Source organism: Portunus trituberculatus, chromosome 38 (assembly GCF_017591435.1).
Source record: "Portunus trituberculatus isolate SZX2019 chromosome 38, ASM1759143v1, whole genome shotgun sequence".
NCBI classification, from domain to species: Eukaryota; Metazoa; Arthropoda; class Malacostraca; order Decapoda; family Portunidae; genus Portunus; species Portunus trituberculatus.
The window spans coordinates 4493948-4515981 of NC_059292.1; the positions used below are offsets into that span (position 1 = coordinate 4493948).

The 22034-nt window shown below is 39.7% G+C and overlaps 2 protein-coding genes and 1 long non-coding RNA gene across 19 annotated transcripts in view; 2 read left to right on the forward strand and 1 right to left on the reverse strand.

Moving 5' to 3' along the window:
* Positions 1-744: 744 nt before the first annotated feature.
* LOC123514768 (Bardet-Biedl syndrome 4 protein-like) overlaps positions 745-22034 on the reverse strand; it is a 26600-nt gene continuing 5310 nt past the window's right edge. Inside the window, exons 2-15 of one of the 11 annotated variants that reach the window (XM_045272902.1) lie at positions 12134-12287; positions 10129-10165; positions 6965-7101; positions 6663-6805; positions 6039-6151; positions 5581-5675; positions 5181-5343; positions 4554-4707; positions 4251-4373; positions 3832-4003; positions 3592-3719; positions 2972-3055; positions 2411-2530; positions 745-1115 (exon numbers count right to left, since the gene is read on the reverse strand). In XM_045272902.1, coding sequence (XP_045128837.1) covers positions 876-1115; positions 2411-2530; positions 2972-3055; positions 3592-3719; positions 3832-4003; positions 4251-4373; positions 4554-4707; positions 5181-5343; positions 5581-5675; positions 6039-6151; positions 6663-6805; positions 6965-7101; positions 10129-10165; positions 12134-12179 — 1755 coding nt within the window. In that variant the 5' untranslated portion in view covers positions 12180-12287 and the 3' untranslated portion in view covers positions 745-875. Of the gene's footprint in view, positions 1116-2410; positions 2531-2971; positions 3056-3591; positions 3720-3831; positions 4004-4250; positions 4374-4553; positions 4708-5180; positions 5344-5580; positions 5676-6038; positions 6152-6662; positions 6806-6964; positions 7102-7697; positions 8047-10128; positions 10166-10602; positions 10711-10931; positions 11100-11836; positions 11956-12133; positions 12288-22034 lie in introns of those variants that run through there. The other 10 variants (XM_045272905.1, XM_045272901.1, XM_045272909.1 and 7 more) reach the window with 10 other exon arrangements.
* On the forward strand, positions 1575-2623 carry LOC123514778. Its single transcript, XR_006677702.1, has 2 exons — positions 1575-1914; positions 2370-2623. It is a non-coding gene; the product is annotated as an uncharacterized LOC123514778 (long non-coding RNA).
* The window catches only part of LOC123514765 (paramyosin-like), a 33496-nt gene continuing 23860 nt past the window's right edge, over positions 12399-22034 (forward strand). For 6 of the 7 annotated variants that reach the window (XM_045272886.1, XM_045272887.1, XM_045272888.1 and 3 more), the window contains exon 1: positions 12399-12653. In XM_045272886.1, coding sequence (XP_045128821.1) covers positions 12399-12653 — 255 coding nt within the window. Of the gene's footprint in view, positions 12654-20769; positions 20888-22034 lie in introns of those variants that run through there. The other variant, XM_045272890.1, reaches the window with a different exon arrangement.

The window sequence follows — 22034 nt, forward strand, 5'->3', positions numbered from 1 at the left end:
TCTTTCTTTACCTTAGAGGAGGGAAATAGGACTAGAAATCATGGCAGGAAGATTAGAAAGCAAGGCTGCAGGTTAGATATAAGAAAATATTTCTTTAGTCATAGGGTGGTAGACTTCTGGAATGCATTGCCAGAGAGGGTTGTAAATAGCACTAGTTTGACAATGTTTAAAAACAGATTAGATAAGCACTTAAATTTATTAGATTTATAATTATGTATAGCACTGCATGATAGTTTTTATAAGAAATTTACTAGTTAAACAAGACATGATCCCCATGTATGGGGATCACAGATTGTAGAGGAATTCGCTGCAGGACTTAACCCTGTTAATGGGCCAAATATTTAGAATTAGTATATAATGCATTGTGTACTTGTAAGTGTATCTTTAAGTTCTGATGACGAGGTCGGTGTGCGACTGATACAGGATAACCTAGATGGGCCCTGGTGGCCTTTTGTTATCCTATTATTTATGTTATGTAATGTTACTACTGCTACTACTACTACTGCTACTTTACTGCTACTTCTACTGCTACTTCTGCTGCTACTTCTGCTGCTACTTCTACTACTGCTACTTCTACTGTTACTATTACTTCTACTACTACTTCTACTGCTGCTACTGCTACTACCACCACCACCACCACCACCGCTATTACTACTACTACTACCCATCTATACATTTGATTCTTCTTCCCCTGACCTTTCCTCAAAGTTGTTATCATTCAACTAGGTAAAGAAATATCAGAAATTGTCGTCTTGCTGCTTTATTATCACAATTTACATTAATTTGGTGAAAGCTATTACATCAGTACTGCAGGAACTTCTAATGGTATGGTATTGTCTTATTTTGAAGTTACAATTCATTCAATTACTGTGTAATTAATTATTTAGATCTTTCTCAAGGGAGTCCCCACTGGGCATCACCGGCTCTTCATCCTTGAAGTGCATGTGTGTCGTGACTGCCAGTTCGCTCTCCATCTTGTCAAGGTTCTCTGTCTCTGCTGGATCAATGCTGTGGTCCAGTGGCAGGATGATGCCTGCTCCAGGTAGGTTGTTGTTTGCTGAAATCTCTTCATCCTCATTAGGTGGTGGTGAGTTAGAAGGGGGCTCATTTACTGGCTGCAATAAACAAAGGCATTATGGAGATGCAAAATATAAGATTATCATCATTCATAACTACTTAGATTTTAAAATCTCCGCTCAGTATTGGTAACCTGCACATTTCTTGTATGGCATCATGGGACTAAACCAACTTCACTACTTGACTTTCTCGACATTGTAACACAAATATGTTTAGTATGAAAATGTAACACAAATATGTTTAGTATGAAAATGTAACACAAATATGTTTAGTATGACACAACTAATTATGTCATACTAATGACTAGATCTTTGTACCTTGTTTATTCCAAAATTGCACATTCTAAACACACACAATACAAGAAATCCCTGTACATGCCATAAGTGTTTCAGAATATAGTTGTCTGGTATGAGAAAGTCAAGTCAGTCATGAATTGGATTCAGTCTGCCAATTAGTCATACCTTAGGTACAGGAAATGTGCATAAATAATTATATTGATTAGAAGCAATATACAACTGATTCATACATCAAACCTTCAATTTTTTTTCCAGGTTTAAAACAACATACAGAACACTCCATGCAATGCCTGGCTGTGGAGGTGGTGGTGACACAGGAAGTAAAAGGTTGAGGACAAAACATCAAGGAGCAGGAAGACTTCAGAGCCTATGCTGGCACCAATGAGACCAGCCTCCTGCCTTCCCCACCACCACTGGAGAGGATTTTCAAAGTGGCTCACATTGGTTAAAGAAACTGTGGTCTGGATTTGTCAGCTTCCTGAGTATACCAATTGGACCAGCTTTCCTCCCTCGCTCACTAGTGAAGACAACGGCTAAAGTGGTATAGTGGCCTGGCCTATTAATTGCCTCAACAAGTATACTATTAAGTTGAAAATACTCAGAAGACTGGAGATTTTGTAATACAGTAGAAATAGTTGAATGAAAGAACATGTTCTTTAAAATTACCTTTACTAAATTTTCCTTTAGATAATCTCTGGAGTCTTTAGGATATTTTCAATTTACCAGTTTTTAGGCCAGATTATTCATTATTTAGTAAAGATTTTTAGGTTCCTATGGAGAATTTTAGTTATCCTCTTCAGTTGTTAGGTAAGGAAGGCATCTTCAGTTCTCACATCAGAAAATTATGCTTGGTTACTATTTACAATATTTTTGAATAGTTTTATAAGGAATCAGATTTTGAGATACATCCCAGTCAATACCAGTAAGCAGGATGGTGATGAAGAGATTGGTGGAATTGATCTCGGGTATGAATTTAAACAGGCAATTCACGCACAGGAAACAGTAAGAGAAGGGAACACCATGTGTGATTGGCTGACCTTTGCTGGTTCCTGGTTGGCTTCATCATCGGCACGTAGTCTTGTATGACTTGACTTCTTGTGGAAGGCGGATCCATCTACACCAAGAAGCATTGCCAGTTTTGCTCCATTTTCAATGACCTGTGGACATCAACTTGGAATTAGAATTGGTCAAGTACTTAATGACGCACACTCCTCTTAATTGTGCTTAAGGTATTAAAATTTTCTTTCAACTAATGACTTTGGTCTACTCACTTAAAATTCAAGTTTGTAGGAAATCAAGAAAAATAGATTTTCAAAAATTTGAAAAGGCATAAGTTGTGGTTTAGGATTCATGTTTATGCATTTCATTTTACAATTTTTTTTCATAATATGGATCATTTATGTAACTTGGCACATGTTTTTCATGGTTCCAATTCCACTCTCAGTCTACATTAATTTCATTTTCTAAAACTCAGTCCTTCCTTAAGAAGAGGCAAAGTTGGTTCAACTGGTGTCCTTCCTTAAGAAGAGGCAAAGTTGGTTCAACTGGTGACAACTCCAGCCTGATGATCATATCATGAAGGTGTAAGTCAGTCTTACCTCAGTGTCCAGATCTGCTCCAGTTGACTGTCTAAATTTCACCATTCTCACTTCAAATTCATTGATCATTCTCAAAGCTCCTTCCTGTAAAAAAATTACTTCCATTATTTTTCCAAATATTGGATCACACCAGATAGCTGACAGCATTTTGTATTTTTCACTCAAAGTGGTGGTACTACTGAAAAATGTATCAATCTCCATTGTTATCTGTAATTTGTAATCGGTAGTTGATTTAAAAACCGTTTTCTTTCTCACTTGACCATTTGACTCATCTTGCTCCCCTCCTGATCAAAATATTTACTTATCTTGTCACACAACCAGCCTGGTGATTCAGTACAAGAGTGAAGAGAGTGAAGAATGCAAGGGGATTTAATCATACAGATGTGCACAAATTAAATACCATTCTCACTTGAATTAGTTCATCAATGATACAAAATTCCAAATAAAACACTTGCTCACTCACCATGTGTCAAGCTCTCTATATGCATCCTAGCCTTAGAAGGAAAGACCCATCCATACTTCTTTGTTCTCCTGTTTGAGTTATATTCATCCTGTTCTAGTCATGCATACGACAAAAAGAAACTGGGGAACAAAAAACTTAAAAGTGGTGTCAGTCTAACCTTGTCATCGTGGTTTTTAAGAAAGATGGCATAATTGAGGCAGACGCTTGGATCCCGAGCCTCCAGAGTCACGGCTTGTTCATAAGCCTGCCGTGCATTTTCCTCATCATCCAGGTAGGTCAGAGCAACTGTTGACAGAAATAATATTTATTTCTGTCAACAACATATCAATAAAAAATTAATGACTGGAATGTAAAGTTGTTTTAATACTGAGTTGCTTAATAACATGAATATACACACTTGCAAGGAGCATGAAGATGTGGCCTTTGGTGGGCCGCAGGTTGACAGCAGCTGAGAGGAAGTGGAAGGCTGATGTGTATTGTTGCATGGTGAGGTGAACCAGACCAAGGTTGTACAAGATTTTCCAGTCAAATGGTGCCAGGTAATTGGCTCTCTTCAAGCAGCTAATTGCCTGGAATGAGAGAGAGAGAGAGAGAGAGAGAGAGAGAGAGAGAGAGAGAGAGAGAGAGAGAGAGAGAGAGAGAGAGAGAGAGAGAGAGAGAGAGTCAGTTAACCATCTCTCACTCTTGCCTCTTCCCTCCTTACACTCTTTGCACATGTACACTCTCAAACACACACTGTTCTCAAACCAGTCTGACATTCATTACACCATTTCTGGGGTCACTAATTAAAGGCCACAAAATATGACCTACACTTACAGCTACATATTTCTTCTTGCCAAAGAAGCACATGGCAATGTTGTTCCAGAGTGGGGGAGACTCAGGGATGGACTGTGCTGCCACTCTATACTTGGTAAGAGCAACATCAAAATCTTGGTGGCTCTGTCAAAGAAAAGTTTAGTTGCTATTAACTGATTTATGGCTTAGAATGAAGAAAGTAAAGTGTATCAATATGCTACATATATCCTTAGGTTCAAATATTCCTATTCTTTTCAGGGAGAGTAATGAAGACCATGAATGCAGGTTGAGAAATGTCCCAACAGCAGTCACAAGTTAACATACTTGCATCATGGATCCGGCAGCAAGGATGGCTCTGGTGTTGGTGGGATCAAAGGTGAGGGTGGTGCCCAAGTGTTCAAAGGCTGGCTGATACTTCCCAATCTGCATGTACAACAGTCCCAGTGTGGTGTGCAGCTCAGCATTTTCTGGGAAATACCTGCAAATATAGAAATACAAAAATATGCACATATACCAAGGTTGTCTCCCTCAAAAAGGATGATAACCAAGACAAGGCACACAACTTCCATTCACACACATTCAAACCACTCTCTTAGCCCCTTAGCCCTGACAGAGAAGAGAAAGTACTCCTGCCTTCACTTTAAGGAGATCAGATGCACAGACAAATACCAATGCCATGAAACTGGTAGTCTGTCTGAGAACCTAAAATTCAATCCATGACAAAAACTAATTATGGAATCCAGAATCCAACAATTACAGTTTAAGTAAATTCATCAATAAAAAAAAAAAGTGCAATAACCACAATACAATCTTCCCTATCATCAATAAAAAAAGGACAAGACTGCAATAACCACAATACAATCTTCCCTATCATCCAGGTCTGTGGTAAGGAAGAAAAGCTTAACCTATATTGTAACAAGGCTGATGTAATGAATCTCTCACTGGACTCACTCAATGGCAGCTCGGTAAGTGTTGATGGCAGAAGGGATGTCATTCTCCAGGAGGTAAATCTTGGCGAGTGAGGCAAAGGTTTGTTGGTGCTTGTTCTGCTCCAAGGCATACAGCAGCTGCTCCCGGGCACCTTCATGATCCTTCAGATGCATGTAGCAAACACCTGAAGGAAGAGGAGTCTGAGTGAGTCAGTTATTCTTACTGCATTTAATACCCTGGCAGCTAGTCTACATAAATGGTTCTGACTTCTTTGCCTTCTAAATGCTAAATATTGGCCATTCATTAATTTCCTCTTTAAAGCAGTGTAGTTGTCTGTAAAAAGACTATATTGACAATCAACTTTCTACAATTTCCAACATTTCATCGTTGGGTGAAACTACCTTCTACATCACTCCCTCACCCAAGTTGTGGTGCAGCTCCCAGTCAGGCTTGTCCAGCTTCATCTCTGCCTGCAGGTACGCCTCCACGGCAAGCCGGTGCTTCCCCAAGAGGAACCTGTTCATCAAGCATAGGAACATTAGAAAAAAAAAAAATTGTCCTCTCAATACACTTTTTTGAATGCTTTTATCTGTAGCTTTAGACATGGCAATACCTTTGAAGTGAGACCTGATACGAGGAAGGTCTAGATTAAGAATGGCAAACTGAAGACGTTTACAACAGAATCTCACAAAAGAATATTTACAATGAACCTTTTAAAAGTGCTGGTGTGAAAAAAGGTAAATTATTAGCTTCTTATCATGACTGTACATAAAATAATAATAATAATGTGTAAACTAGGTTAATTTCCACTAGTGTCAGTCTGTTAGGTTAGGAGTAAAGTAATACAGACAAGTGGAATAATACAGGAGCAGGACTAACAATGCTCTGGCCATCTGCTTGATGTTCTCCACACTGCTGGGGTTGAGGATGTTACACAGCTGGAACAACTCAAATGACTCTTGAATCTTCCCTTCTTGCCTCAGTATCAGACCCTGCAAAACAAGGAAAATGAAAATACACTCAGCATTTCATTCACTTCTGAAACTTCCCTTCCTGCCTTACTATCATATCAGACCTTACAGAAAGAATTAAATATCTATCCAAAAGCTGAATATAAATGTTCATCTCGATAATCAAAAAAAGAATATGATCATTGTCCAATACTTATCATTCCTCTTAATTCTATCTTCCTTTGTAAAGCTTGCTATTACTCTCAGTTCTATACTCTTACTTAATTATTTAGCTCTAATTGCAACATGAACATAAAGTCCTTTGTGCTTGAAAATTACAGTACAAACATCAACAACATTACTCAAGAATCAATGATATAGATTGCAAGCTTTTTACAGAACACAAGACCAACCTGGGCATAACTGGATATTCACACATTCCACTCATTTTCTTGCAGTTTCTCCTCAATCAATTTTTCTTCCAAACCAGGTAAATTTTTTTTTATCCTGAATCCATTTTCTTTCAGCGGCTCCTGAATAAATTTTAACATACCTGGACATAATTGGCATATTCACACATGCCACGAGTTTCTTCCAGCTGTTCCCGAATTAATTGCTTGCACACATCAAATTCCTTCCTGACATAATGGAGATGGATGAGCCAGTTCCGTCGCTCAACCGTCTGGAGCTCCGGTGCTGCAATGATTTTCCTCTGTTAACTTAATCACTGCGATATGAGACAATTCACAATACTAAAGGGAATGTAGAGAACCTTTCAGAAATCTAGAGCACCTACTACATCTACTCTGCCCCTGCTCAGTGGAAAGACAATAAGATCAAGACAATTTGGAGCACCTTTCCGGGGTCGACTCTTGGTCTTAATGGCCGAACCGGGGGGCACAGTGGCGGTCATCCCGTTCACGTGGGACTCGGGGGTCTCAGCCACTGGATTCATGGGGGAACTTGGTGCTTCAGCCTGGAAAATACATATACTGTGGATAATCATGGTGACAGCTAAGCACATGAAGTATTTCTAGCACTATTATGTTACTGTGAATACAAAACATACAGCCTCATGTGACTCTATACAGATTCACATTTATAAACTGATGCACTGGAGTAACTTTACATGATACACTGCCTACTTTTATGTTGCCGTTGTGGTGAAGCTTCTCTATAGTTTAAAATATTTTCCTATAAGCTGCTACATATTTTACATTATACAGAAACAACTGCAAGAAGTTTTGTACTTGCATACAGCCTTCTTGTTTTGTAAGAGGGGGTTCACTGATGTGCCAGTCCTTCAATAAAGCTCAAAAGGATCATTCAAAATTGGAGGATAATTGTCTTGAAATCTCTTTCTTGAGAGAGCTCAAGTCACAGGGAGGAAATACAGAAGCAAGCAGAGTGTTCCACAATAAGGAGCCAGTTCTTGAAATAAAAGTTAATGTCTTCTGCCCTCAATGAATGTCAAAAAAACACACTTAATTTGAACAGTTAATTGTACTGTGGGAACAATGTGCAGGTGGTGGTGGTGATGATAGTGGTGGTGGTGGTGTTAGTGAGCAGCAGATGTTTACATAATTACCTTGTAGTTTGGATCAAGACGCTCTGGCAGAAGAATCACTATTGGACCCCCCAAATCATTATCACTCATTTCCACAAGTGCAGTGTCCCCAGAGGTTCAAAGGGTGCACTACCACTGCCTCACTAACACACTTCACTTTCTAATAAGGCTGCACTGTGAATTATGACTAGCTTGAGGAGGTTAGCACAAGGATTATCCTCCTCTTTGTGTTAGTTGCAAATTCATCATGATTAAAGACACTGTAACAAATGTACAGCAATGTCTGAAAAAAAACAAGGAATAATGTAATTTATAACACTTAACTCTAAGCTAGGCAGTCACTACTCTGCCAACTAAGCAGGCATGTGAATCTAGCCTACTGGTAGCCTGGACTAAGAATCAGGAATCATTATAGACACGTCAGGCTGCCACACTACCACGCTAACGCCACTAACAAGATTTACTGCATGAGCACCCAGTTAATGCCAGGTGACAACAAGATGACTCCTGCTATGGTGCTGTGGATGACTTCAATAACAAGCCTAATATAATGGCAACTAATATTTCTACAGCAGCAAAAATGTAATAGTTAAAGAGTAAAACAAATGACTATGTGGCAACTTAGTATTGACTGGTGCTCAGGTGCAGTGGCTCTCACCTGCCACTCCTCAATAATTCATTAGCATACATAAAAAACCACCTTTCTTTACCAAAGCAGCAGCAAGATTTAAGAGTATGAACTTGAGGCACACTTGAGACACGAGGCACCACACATTCATGCACAAAGGCTACAGGCAGGGAGGTGTGAGTGAGCCAAGAGTACTGCTTCAGAAGTGTACTCTAAAATCAATCATCACATTCCTCAGAGGGCAAAACTCAACAACAACCCTGAGTGGAACAGAAAATCAACCTTACATATTATTGGTTTTCTGTTTATACCTTACATATCATTGGTATTCTTTATTCATTACTGAATTACAGGCAGCAACTTAGAAATTACCATTAATTATATAACTGGCAAATACAAATTAAGATAGAGGAAAGTGCAAGTGTAGATAGAAATGAAAGACTTAACAAAGTTTCTCAAATAACCATATTGTACTGATGGCAAAATAATGGTCTCTGAAATATTTATAACTTAAGAAGCACTTGATAACAGCTTGTGTGTAAGATCAGAGGTCACTTAGAGGTCACACAAAATGTCAAAGCTTCTGGAAAGACTCAAACACGACTTTCAGTTGATCTCTGACTTAGTGGTCAGCACACATCACTGGTGATCATAAAGTCCTGTTTCAAGTCTTTCATATTCTCCCCCTACAGTCTTGCTGCACAAGACTTTCTACTTTTCTCACCTCTGTTCTGTTCACTTCTGTAATGCAAGAATAAACTAGTATTCACAGTCTATCATCCCTTTCTCCGGTACTCTCTGTAACTCTCTACCTGCTTCTTTATTTCTCCTTTTCCTACAGCTTGAATTCTTTCAAGAGAGAGATCTCAAGACACTTTTCTCATTTTAGCTAAACCTTTCAGCTTTTCTTTAAACACTGGCAACTCAGTAGTCCAATCTTACATGAAAGTAAATAAATACCAAATAGAATAAATAAGCCAGTGACTCAGTGGTGATTCTAATGAGAGTTTCAGACACACAAAGCTTTAATGCATATAGTTCAGTGCTGTGTTCTTTGTATTAACAAAAAGGTGATGAGTTTAGGACTATATGTTAACTTTGATGCTCTTTTTTTTGCTGTTCTCTTTCTCTAAACACACTGAAGTTGAACTGGCTTCCATTCCCTCTTCAAGTAAGCAGTTGCAATTTCTGATGTCCTATGGAATGACTGTCAATGGGTTGCTAGTGTTTCCCAACCCTTCAGGTAGCAATGAGGTAATTTTGGAGTTAATGGATGTACTTTATAATGTTCAGTGGGGTACCTGATAACTGCAAAATTGCATTTTGGGTTAATCACTTAATTATCTGAACCTGCTCACTGGGCTGATGAAGCAGCCAGATGCCAGTACTGCAATACCTTGCTGGTCCAACACTGGCTACTTTCTTGAGTACCTCAGCTACAACATGACAATAAAACATGTGGAAGTGTCACTTTGAAAGCATTTTCACAACCTCCCAATCTTTTTTCATATAAACACAGGAAGTCAAAATCGTGACATATTGCAAAAGGTCAGTCAGCCTACACAAGGAGGTCGTGTACCAAGCGATCATCCTTACTATCCAGCCATCTCAACATCACCTTGCTTCCTCCTGCAGTATTCCTTCTTATCCAAACATTCTCTTCTTGGCTGTGACTCTATTCCATCTCTGAGAGCAATCCTTTCACACATGCACTCATTTACCCTCTCCTGCTTTCCCTGTGACTTTCCCTCTTAAACACACTGCAACTTAACTCGCATACAACTTCTTAACAAACTCAACACTGAAGCATTTAAAGTTACTCACCATTGTAGCAGTGTCTTCCTTGAATGATGCAACAGAACTGCAAGAAAAGAAACAATGTGGGCTATAGCATTACCTTTACAAAATTAAGCATATGATGGCTGAATGAATAGTTTTCTTTCATTACAGAGTAAAAATATTATACAGAATAACTTTAAATTAATTTTTCTGGATAATCTTCAATTTCCATTCTACATTTCCTCAAGCTTTGTTAAATGACAAAAAGAATACACAAAACCAAATAATTCAAACATCACTCTAGGGCTAAGATATGATGGTAGTCTTCATTTCCATTTCACTCACAATAGCACATGAAATATATGAACTCCACTTTGTTACCTCCTGAGACGCAACATAAAATAACCTATCTTAAATCCCCACTTCCCACCAAAAACACAAGATTGTGAAGAGGGAAGCAAATCATATAAAAAAAAAAAAATAAATAAATAAAAGTATTGTGTGAAATTGAATATTTACCTAAATATGTTTAATGAGCACTTTAACAAAATATCAATGTTTTGGTAAATCTAATGACCTTAGACACTGCAAAAACTGGAGAGAGAGAGAGAGAGAGAGAGAGAGAGAGAGAGAGAGAGAGAGAGAGAGAGAGAGAGATTAACAAAGCATATCAAGAAAGTATATAAGCAGGAATGAATACTAAAAGACTGATGAATATGTAATGCCAAGGATAAGAGAATAACAATACATGACGTTAAGAGCAAAAGAACATGATGTGGACAAGAAGCAAGGGAGTGTCAGAGAGGCAGTCAATGCTATATAGTAAACAGTTAGCTGGCAGTACTAACCTGCTTCTACCTGGTTATTAGCTGTACAAACACTCCACACATCTCCTATTTACAAGACTCCACTCATGTTTTCAATTATGGGTTATCATGCTGACTAATATATCTGAATACATCAATATGTTTCAGGAATCACTGGATCTATCTGGCTTGCACAGGTGTTTGCATCATGTTGCCATGGTGATGTGCCTCTCCCTTCCCTACTGCATATCTTCACTATTCTCTTGCCACCCACCACCTGACTGGAAACTGCATCTCCTACTTCATAAGAAGATGGGAAATATGTAATGGTGTTACTTATTCTATTACACATTTGACTATTACTTAACAGAATAGGTCAAATAATAGGTAGCTAGGTCCATTACTGCACCATTGTCTGTATATTTCTGACCTAAAGGTTTATGTAGGTCTCAAGGTATGTCTCTAGGTCTTAATATATGTCTCCATAATAATTAGCTACATTACACAAATCAACACTATATAGGTTGCCAGTACACCGTTGTAGAGTTATAAAAGAAACTCATAGCAGAGCTGCAAAAATTCTATACAAAAGTAAAATTAATAACCCTTAATGATTCCACAATGAAGGACATTTCTGAAGTAAACTCAGGCTTCTTTAATGACCTCTTAACCTATGACAGTACTACCTTTCTCCCTTATGGACCCTACATGAAACTTCTACCAAGGAATGTGCAGAGATACATAACTACGGGGGATTCAAAAGCAGGTCAGTAACCAAAGTGAAATATTGTACATAAAGAAAATGTCACAAGATGGAGAGAAAAGAATGGTGTATAGGCACGTGTGTGTACTAGTGGGTAAAATGTCAATCATTATGTTACAATACCACACTGGCCCTATGTTTTGACTATCACGTACACAAATAAGGAAGTGTTGAATAAACTAACTTGTTGCTACGTATTTCCACCGTGTCTGTCTTTTTGCTGCAGTTCATAACACACAATATAGGCTGGATTGTGCCTGCCTGCTGCTGTTCACCGAGTTTATACATTGCAGTAGGAACAAAGAAATGACGTGGAGAAAAGGTATACGCTGATGCTTCATATACAAACCCTCCGACTGGACGACCTAACTACCCTTGTTTGTGTTCAGCGATTCAAGACTGGACTGTTCCTGTCTGCTACTGTCCACTGTGTTCATATACCACATCAAACACAGAATAATGACATGAATGATAATATTACCTGCTGCATGGTATTTAAAAGGTCCGCCGTGGCTGGCTGCTGCCATCTGTAGAGGTGCCAGCAAGTCCCGCCGCTGCTGGCCACCCTCGCCGCTCACGTCGTCTGTTTACAGTCGTCAGCAGTGGACGGGAGTGAGTGCCACAGTGACTCTCCACTGAAACACACGTGAAAATGTGACCAGAGCACGGCATAGACCAGTGCCCGTAGTGTCAGAGATAAGCAGAACGTATACTTAACCCACAAATAATCCAGTGCGGCCAGAATAATGGAAACAATAGGTCAATATATCGAAAATAAGGCAGACGGGGATGCGGGCATGAAGATGGGGATGCCAAGCGGGGACCCGAGTGGCTGCGAGAAGAGGGAGGGGAAGGGTGAGGGTGAAGACACAGATAACTCCAAGAATAGCAGCTCCTCGATGATGCTGGGCCTGCTGGATGAGTTCACCAAGATTTATTCCGACCGTCTGCAGAGGGTAGAGGACACAGCCATGAAGAAAGAAGGCAAGGAGTATCTGGAGGTAATTATATGCTGTCTGTTGTGAAAATGAGGGCATCGACTCGGAGAGAGAGAGAGAGAGAGAGAGAGAGAGAGAGAGAGAGAGAGAGAGATGAAGCAAAATATATAAACAAATAATCTCTAAGGAAAACCATATATAAAGAAATGTCAAATAACTACCTTAAAAATAGAATAAAAAAAAAAAAAACGAAAAAATATGAAAATGCATTCACTCAACATACTAGTACTCGTGAACAAGGAAGCAGTGACGGAATAAACAGATCTCGGGAGGGCCAGGAAATGTGCCGAGTTGGGCTTTGATTGAACCTGTCAAGTCTGGGAAATGCTGATCCAGGCTGTGATAAATCATAAGTCACGGGGAGAGAGAGAGAGAGAGAGAGAGAGAGAGAGAGAGAGAGAGAGAGAGAGAGAGAGAGAGAGAGAGAGAGAGAGAGAGAGAGAGAGAGAGTGTGTGTGTGTGTGTGTGTGTGTGTGTGTGTGTGTGTGTGTGTGTGTGTGTGTGTGTGTGTGTGTTACGGACATATAAAACACAGGATTAATCTCATAACACTAATAATTTGACGCTACTACAAGAATCATGATGGAACACACATGAAAGCCACAATAACTAGATCATTTTAACCCCTTCAGTACCGTAACACATTTTTATCTTGAGATTTGTGCACGATTAGAACATTTTATTGACACTAGGAAGGATCTATGTAGGTCAGAAGATTAATGGCCATAATCTACACTACTTAAACCCCCCATATGAGTTCCTGAAGCTGTATAAAATCACCCAATAGTAAGCATAATGATTAAGGAAACGGGTCATAGTACTGAAGGGGCTAAAGGAGTTGAAAGAGTACGTTAGTTATAAAAGACGCCCAGAAGGTTTGAGAATACGGCTCCTATGAGACAGGAAGACATGCACAGTGGCTTGAGTTAGCTAAGCTTCTCTGGTGTGGGTCAGGTTCCTCGCCTCTTCTCATATTCAGGATACCAATGCCAATTTGAGGTGGTGTGTGTAATATGAGATTATTATTATTATTACCATTATTATTATTATTATTATTATTATTATTATTATTATATTATTACTCCCACTATTTCTACTTCTAATACTACTACTAATATTCCTTCTTTTTTCTACTACTACTACTACTACTACTACTGCTACTACTACTACTACTTCTACTACTATTTAAATAAGCTTATCTAATCTAACCAGCCTAACTTATTTAACCTGCATTGAACTGTCATATTTTATTTCGCTCTATTTAAATTAACAACAGCAACGACACTACACCACCACCACCACCACCACCACCAACAACAACAACACAGCAGCAACCACCATAAAAAACAACTGCACTTGCAACAATAACACACCACCACCAACAACAACACTAACAACAAGAAGCTCTTCACATAATTTGGCATGATGACAAGTTTTGCGTCATCCACTAAGCAGTTCCTTCCTTCCTTCTTACGTGGCGCACCAGCAGCATCACCACCAGCACCACCACCACCACTCATGCACGAAGGTCACAAGTATGTCACACTTAATTAAATACTTTCTATATTCGATCATGTAGCACACTAAATGATTATACCCAAGAAACGTGTGACATAATCCTACACGCAACAACAAATTAAGGTCGCTATTTATTGCCCTTGCTGTGTGTGTGTGTGTGTGTGTGTGTGTGTGTGTGTGTTAAAGCTAGTGGGCGTTATGTTTTCGTTAGGATTTTTGCACAATGGCACAGGCTCGCCAATAAATTCCCAATGGGTGACCTGTTTAAGTCTCGTGAACGCTGGCAAAGCATCAAGGGTGGTTGGTTGGTGGTTTGGGCGCTGACGTCACTCATCCGGGCAGGGGTGGTGACTGGTGAGGAGGTGGTGGTGGTGGTGCTGGGGCATCTCGGGGGACCTTACATTGCTTTGCTCTCCTCTCCTCCCTCAACTCCCATCACACAACTTCCTTAGGTCACGTATTGCATTATATTTCGTGGTCTGGTTGTAGTGGCAGTTCAGCGGGGCATTTTAAGGACCTCACCGCCTCGCTCTCCTCTCGTCTTCCTCCTCAACCCTGCCCCAGCTAGCGTTCGTGGGCCATAACACAACTTTCTGAGATCACGTGCGATAGAGCTAAACATTTCGTCGTCTAGTTGTAGTGGAAATTCAATGGATCTCAGGGAACCTCATATTGGTTCGCTCTCCTCTCCTCTCCTCCCTTGATCCCTTCAGTACGTATTTTTACCTTGAGGTTTGGGTATGATTAGATAATTTTATTTAAGTTAGGAAGGGTCTATGGAGGTTAGATGATTAATAGCCAGATTCTTCACTATTTTAATACCCACATAAGCTTCTGAAACTGTATTAAATCCCCAAACAGTAAGCAGAATGAATATGAAAACATGTCATGGTAGTGCCATAACAACTAATTCCTGAGACCACGTATCAAATAGCTTAGCATTTCGTCGTCTGATCTCATTCAACAGGCTGTGGTGGGAGTTCATGAGCTTTTTAAGAGTTTAATACGGATTCTGCATCATCACTAGAGAAAACGTGCAATTAATCATCTTCGTGGCCGTTCAAAATAGTCTATGCTAGAACAAATAGTATGAAGAGTTACTATATCATCAGCTTCCAGGCGTCAGATCACCTCTTACTTCACCACAGCAGAGTAAACAAGATATATTTGCGTTAGATGAGCAACTGAACGATGAAAAATATAATACATAATTTCAAGAGATCATTTAATTCCTCCCTGTGAAACTTCTCTCCCTCTCAGCAACTTTTCATCTTATTTAAGTAAGGACTGTACTTGGAAACGCTCTGTCCTCTCAGTGTCTATTTATTACCAAAGCCTACAGACATGATTACTTGTGTTCGCTAAAGGGATTCGCCTGTTGATAAGGCAAAACTCTTAACTTCTTACTAAAATCACAAAAATTTTAAAAATCCATGTTATTTCAACTAGAGACTTCTGAAAGTAATAAGACGCAGCCATGTGTTTCAGAATATGATCCTTTTATATATGTACCTATGACATCCAGAATGTAATTACTCGATGTTAATTACTCGATGGCAAACACGTCACCACACCGAGGTCACACGGAGCTGTAACAAAATGGTGAAGGGGATGGGAGGGAATAAATACAAGCTGGTGTTTGTGAGTGTGGGTGGAAGCGCAGTGTTACCCTCTCATCAGCTGGGCGGCTCTCCACCTGCCTGCTGGTCCTGCTGGTCCCATGCCAAGGCCTTGAAGACGGGGAAAGCGAAGGAGAGCTGCTAGGATGACTCTTCAGGATATCACCACATAATTATAAATTTGTGTTGATGACGTCACCATACCCCGTAACATTATAACTCGTATTAACCCCTTCAGTACCAGGACGCGTTTCCATTTTCATTCTGCTTACTATTTGGTAATTTTATACAGCTTCAGAAACTTATGTGGGTGGATTAAAATAGTGAAGACTGGCCATTAACCCCTTCAGTACTGGGATGCATTTTTACCAAGAGTTTTGAGTATTATTAGACGATTTTATTTGCATTGGGAAGGGTCTATGGAGGTCAGAAGATTAATGGCCAGAGTCTACACTATTTTAATCCCCACATAAGTTTCTGTAGCTGTATAAAATCACCAGATAGTTTGCAGAATAAATACGAAAACATGTCATGGAACTGAAGGGATTAATCTTCTGACCTTCATAGACTTTTCCTAAATGTCAACAAAATCGTCTAATCGTACACAAATCTCAAGGTAAAAACGTGTCCCGGCATCGAAGGAGTTAAATGCTTAAATCTCAAATAACAACAATTTTTGAAAGGCCACAAAGATGAATAGCAAGATTATCACGAGTGTTTTCCCCACTGATGACGTATCGCATGTGTGTTTCAACTCAAAACTATCACCACTATCACGAAGATTTCCTCAAAAAATCCCACCAGCTTCCACTAAATGTTAAAATGATACCGAGATAAGCCCCGGAAACATATGAGAAACACATGAACCTCTATACTTAAAACACACATACAAATAAATAAATAAATAAAATACACTAATGAACAACAAAATAACTGAAGCGACAACCAAATCACGAGTCTTTATCAGGCCAAGGAGATAAGGCATGCGTACTGAAAACACCACATCGGTAAGTAGGTATAAGTATGTATGTGTGTACGTGGAAGTGTGTTGACGTGTCCCTGTCCCCATCTTTCCTCTTAGTTACCTCCCTTTAAACTGTCAGCAGCGTCTTGAGAGGAAGATTCACAACAGAATAGCTAAATATACACGACCTCTTTATTTGCTGCACCCACCGTGACGAGAGAGAGAGAGAGAGAGAGAGAGAGAGAGAGAGAGAGAGAGAGAGAGAGAGAGAGAGAGAGAGAGAGAGAGAGAGAGAGAGAGAGAGAGATAGGGGAGGGGCTGAGGGAGGAGGGGAGTCAGGCACAGCTGTGGCGACAAGCAGGCTTATAACCTTCCTCCATTGAGCGGCGGTGGGAGTTTGGCAGCCTTTCTTTACATAAATAACTTTCTCTTCAATGCATAAACTTACTATTATTTGAGGTGAATTATGAACAGAGAGAGAGAGAGAGAGAGAGAGAGAGAGAGAGAGAGAGAGAGAGAGAGAGAGAGAGAGAGAGAGAGAGAGAGAGAGAGAGAATGGTGCCAACACTTCTTGGGAATAAGGGAGGTACACTAATCCTCGTTTCCCCGAACTCTAGCCTTCCTGCTTCCCTTTATATCCTTCACCGTGCATACTTAACAACCCCCGGCCAAACTGAGCACTTGGAACCATCTCTCACTCGCACTATACAGGAACCATTATTCTCTAACACTTCCGCTTCCCACCACCTGCAACTGAATTTAAAAGGGTCTAATTAAAGTGACACGGATTCCCAAGGGCACTTTTTATGGTTGGAGAGACAGATTAATGCGATTTCTATATCATCAACAGGAAGAACAGAGATTAATGCGATTTCTATATCATTAACAGGAGGAACAGTCTTGAAAACTTGGTTATTTATCTATGAGGTCTTTGGTTATAGTGGTGGTAAGAGAGTAATGTATTTTTAATAGTACAAGGTAAGGTCTAGAAATCTCGTGTTGAAATCATGTTTTGTATTTATTAAGATATTATTTGTTTTTATATAGATTTTTTTTGCAATTGTGAGGAAGGCAGACAAAAAATCAATAAAGATCATTAATTCTCTCTCTCTCTCTCTCTCTCTCTCTCTCTCTCTCTCTCTATGGTCCAACAAATTGCAACTCTGCACGATGATTCCCAACAGAGAGAGAGAGAGAGAGAGAGAGAGAGAGAGAGAGAGAGAGAGAGAGAGATTTCAGTTAATGCTTCTATTAAAATCCATTGCGCATGTATGAAAGGGCGAATTGCTCATGAGGTGTGTGTGTGTGTGTGTGTGTGTGTGTGTGTGTGTGTGTGTGTGTGATTTGAGAAGTGTGTGGGGGACAGGGGAGGAGCGCAAAAAAAAAAAAAAAAAAAAAAAAACCGGCCGTCAATTGCCATCACTGGGATTTCCTTCGTGTCAGCTGCTGCAAATACCCAGACAGACAGGCAGACAGACAGACAGACAGAAATAGACAAAGACAGACAAACAGACAGACAGAAATACCCAGACAGACAGACAGAAATAGACAGACAGACAGACAGACAGACAGAAATACAGATAGACAAAAATAGACACAGACAGACAGACAGAAATAGACACAGACAGACAGACAGACAGAGACAGAAATAGACAGAGACAGACAGACAGACAGACAGAAATACATAGATGGACACAGACAAAGAAATACAGACAGACAGGCAGACAGAAAGACAGAAAGACAGACAGAAAGACAAACAGAAAGACAGACACAAAGACAGACAAACATACATAGACAGACAGACAGCTAGACAGATGGACAGAAAGAGAAGACAGAAAAACAGATAGACAGAAACACAGACACATAGAAAGACAGACAGACAGACAGAAAGGTAAATAGACAGACAAACACAAAAACAAAGACAGACAGACAGAAAGAAAAACCGTAGACAAACAGACAGACAGACAGACGCCAAGTAGTGGAGAGTGAGGGCAGGGTGAAGCATGACAGATTAGTGACAGTAATTTGATACATGTAAGCCGCCACCCCGTGAGCTGCACCATGATTTACAACCTCTATAGAACTTTTCACGGTCTTTAAGGGGAAGTCTGCTGCATTTATAGGTGTTTTTTTGTTACTATAGGAGAAGTACTGGGCGCAGCGATACCCAACCTCTATAGAACTTTTCACGGTCTCTAAGGTGAAGTCTGCTGCATTTATAGGTGTTTTTTGTGACTATAGGAGAAGTTCAGAGTTTTTTTTAAGGGTGTTCTCGTGGTTCTCAAGAGAGCGTTCATAGTTTTAACCCCTTCAGTACCTAGACGCGTTTTCATATTTACTTTGTTTACTGTTTGGTCATTTTATACAGCTTCAGAAACAATTAATAACGTGAAGACTGTGGCAATTCATCTTCTGACCTCCATAGATCTTTCTTAATGTTAATGAAATCTCTCTCTCTCTCTCTCTCTCTCTCTCTCTCTCTCTCTCTCTCTCTCCTGTCCTCCTTTTGTCTACGTAATATGGAAAACCCTTCTTCCTATTCATCCCTTCAATCTAAGTAAAGTATCACCATCATCTTCCTACTACTACTACTACTACTATTACTACTACTACTACTACTACTACTACTACTACAACCACTACTACTACAACTACTACTACTACAACTACAACGACAACAACTACTACTATTACTACTACTACTACGCTCACAACACTAAAAGCTTATTTTATTCCGAACACACAGGAAACGACGACCAAGGCAATCCTAAAAAATAGAAGAATAAACACACAAATAAAAATAATAAAAAAAATAAATAAATGAACGTGGCTATTATACTATATTAACTTGGCTTTTCATCTCTATAGTAGATTGTTGTCAGTACTCTCTCTCTCTCTCTCTCTCTCTCTCTCTCTCTCTCTGTCAATCCTATCCATCCTTCTGTCTAACTGTCAGCTTCATCACCTTAACATTGACCTATTTTTCCACAACACAAACAAGAAACTGGGACTTCTCTTTATCTTTATCTTGTCACTTACTCCTCCTGTGTGTTTTATCTCGTGTTTTTTCTCATAATGCATCATCTTCACACTCACCGGAAGCCAGTCTCAGAATTGACGTCAGCTTCGACCCTGAATAACTATCTAAGGTCCGTATTCAGAAATGCTTTGTTCTCTCACCCCGACCATTTTCCAACGCCACATAAATTATCAGCGTGGTTTTCAAGAGTGTTTCTGTTTAAATAAAGCTTTTTGAAATCATGAAGCGCAGAAGTTTATATCTTTTTAGTTTCTTTTTGTTCTTTTCGCAAGCGAATCCTTTACAAATACCTCAAAAGCTTTTACTCAGATTAACACTGTTCTTCCACGACATCGTAAACAGGAAGGAAACCGTCAGTTGTTCACCTTTATAACATCTTTTTATTTATTTATTTATCTTTTTTTTTGTTCTTTTTCGCAAGCGAGTTCTTTACAAATACCTCAAAGCTTTTACTCAGGTTAACACTTTTTTCTACGACACTGTAAAGAAACTCGGCCTTTGCTTGTCTTTTTCTTTTAATATTTACCACCATGACATCACTTATTTATGTTAATTTTTCCGTAACGCATCTCTGCAATAACCGGAAGCAAATTCGATAAGTAACTCAACCATCTGGGTGGTTTCGATGAAGCACACACAGAATGACGTCAATGGGAGTGGTAGCGGCAATATAGTGGTGGTGGTGGTGGTAGCTGGCACACCATTTCGTAAACCATACCATTTCCTTTCTCTTCTTTTGTTTGTTGCAATGCGCTTAGAAAAAAAGACAATTCTGTTTACGGGAGAGTTTACTAAAGACGCAATTCAAAGCTCACTAATCAATAATGTTTAGCTGAAAGGCAGACGGTGAACAAAACAACTTGACTCATCCTAACCTGAAAAACGTGAGAAGCGTGGGAAAAACTGAAGATTGAATTTCGCTATTGGCAACTGCACGGTCGGGGAGTCCACGTAAAGCATTAGAGAAGTGTGTGTGTGTGTGTGTGTGTGTGTGTGTGTGTGTGTGTGTGTGTGTGTGTGTGTGTGTGTGTGTGTGTGTGTGTGTGTGCGCGCCGGAGTTAGTATGTTAGCGGAAAGGATCGCGAGAGGTAGTGAGGTAAGCAGTGCCGGTGCCAGTGCCTGAGAGCAGCGTGTCATGCATTTATAACTAATCTTCTTAGGCGGCCTTCAGTGAATATTACGTCGCTGAACAATACCAGTGTTGTGCCTGCCTGTGTTGTGTTGCCTCCTGGACATCTGATCACCACAACACACACTCACACACTCACTCACTCACACACACACACACACACACACACACACACACACACACGGTAAGTTAGCATAGCGCCGCGTACACTGGTAAAGTTTTTATAATATCTACATTAACCCCGACAAACACTAGATGAACATTACAACACGGATATAAGTTAACCCCTTTAGTGCTATGACGCGTTTCCATATTCCTTTTTGGTTACTATCTAGTGATTTCACACAGCTTCAGAAACTTTTGTGGGGATTAAAATAGTGAAGACTGGCCATTAATCTTCTGACCTCCATAGACTCTTGGGTATGATTATATGATTTTGTTTACATTAGTAAACAAAATCATATAACCATACCCAAACTCGTGGTAAAAATGCGTTCCAGTACTGAAGAGGTTAAGCTTCCACAGTACATCGTGAATCCAAGGCCCATACTCCCGTGCGAATTATTTTCAAAGGCTGCACAAATTATCAATCGTGTCCTTATGGGTGTTGTCTCTCACTAACGATACAAAGCCCTTTAAAAACTATCACTATAACCTTAGAAAACCTGCGGGTGTTGTCTCTCACTAACGATACAAAGTCCTTTAAAAACTATCACTATAACCTTTGAAAACCACAATAAGTTTCACTAGAGGCTGTTGAAAGCTGTCAAGATGAGGTGGTGAGACAGTCAAGAATATGAACCTATATATGGTGGTAAGAGTGTCATAAGGTGTGCTGTCAATGGATGTGTTCGTAGAGTGAAGGTTGGCTCACATCACCGTGATCACCGCGACCTCGCCCCTGAGAAGTACATAGTTCAGGCATTCAGAAACGCTTTGCTCTCTCACCAAGACAATTTTTCAAGGCTACAGAGATGATTAACGTGGTTTATAAGAGCGTTTCTCCAGTTAGCAATGCAGAAATCTTGTCACTCTCCATCTAAAAACGTAAAAACACCTGAAAAAAAATGTGTAAATTTAAATAAAGCCTTTTGAAATAGTGGAGGTGAAGTGT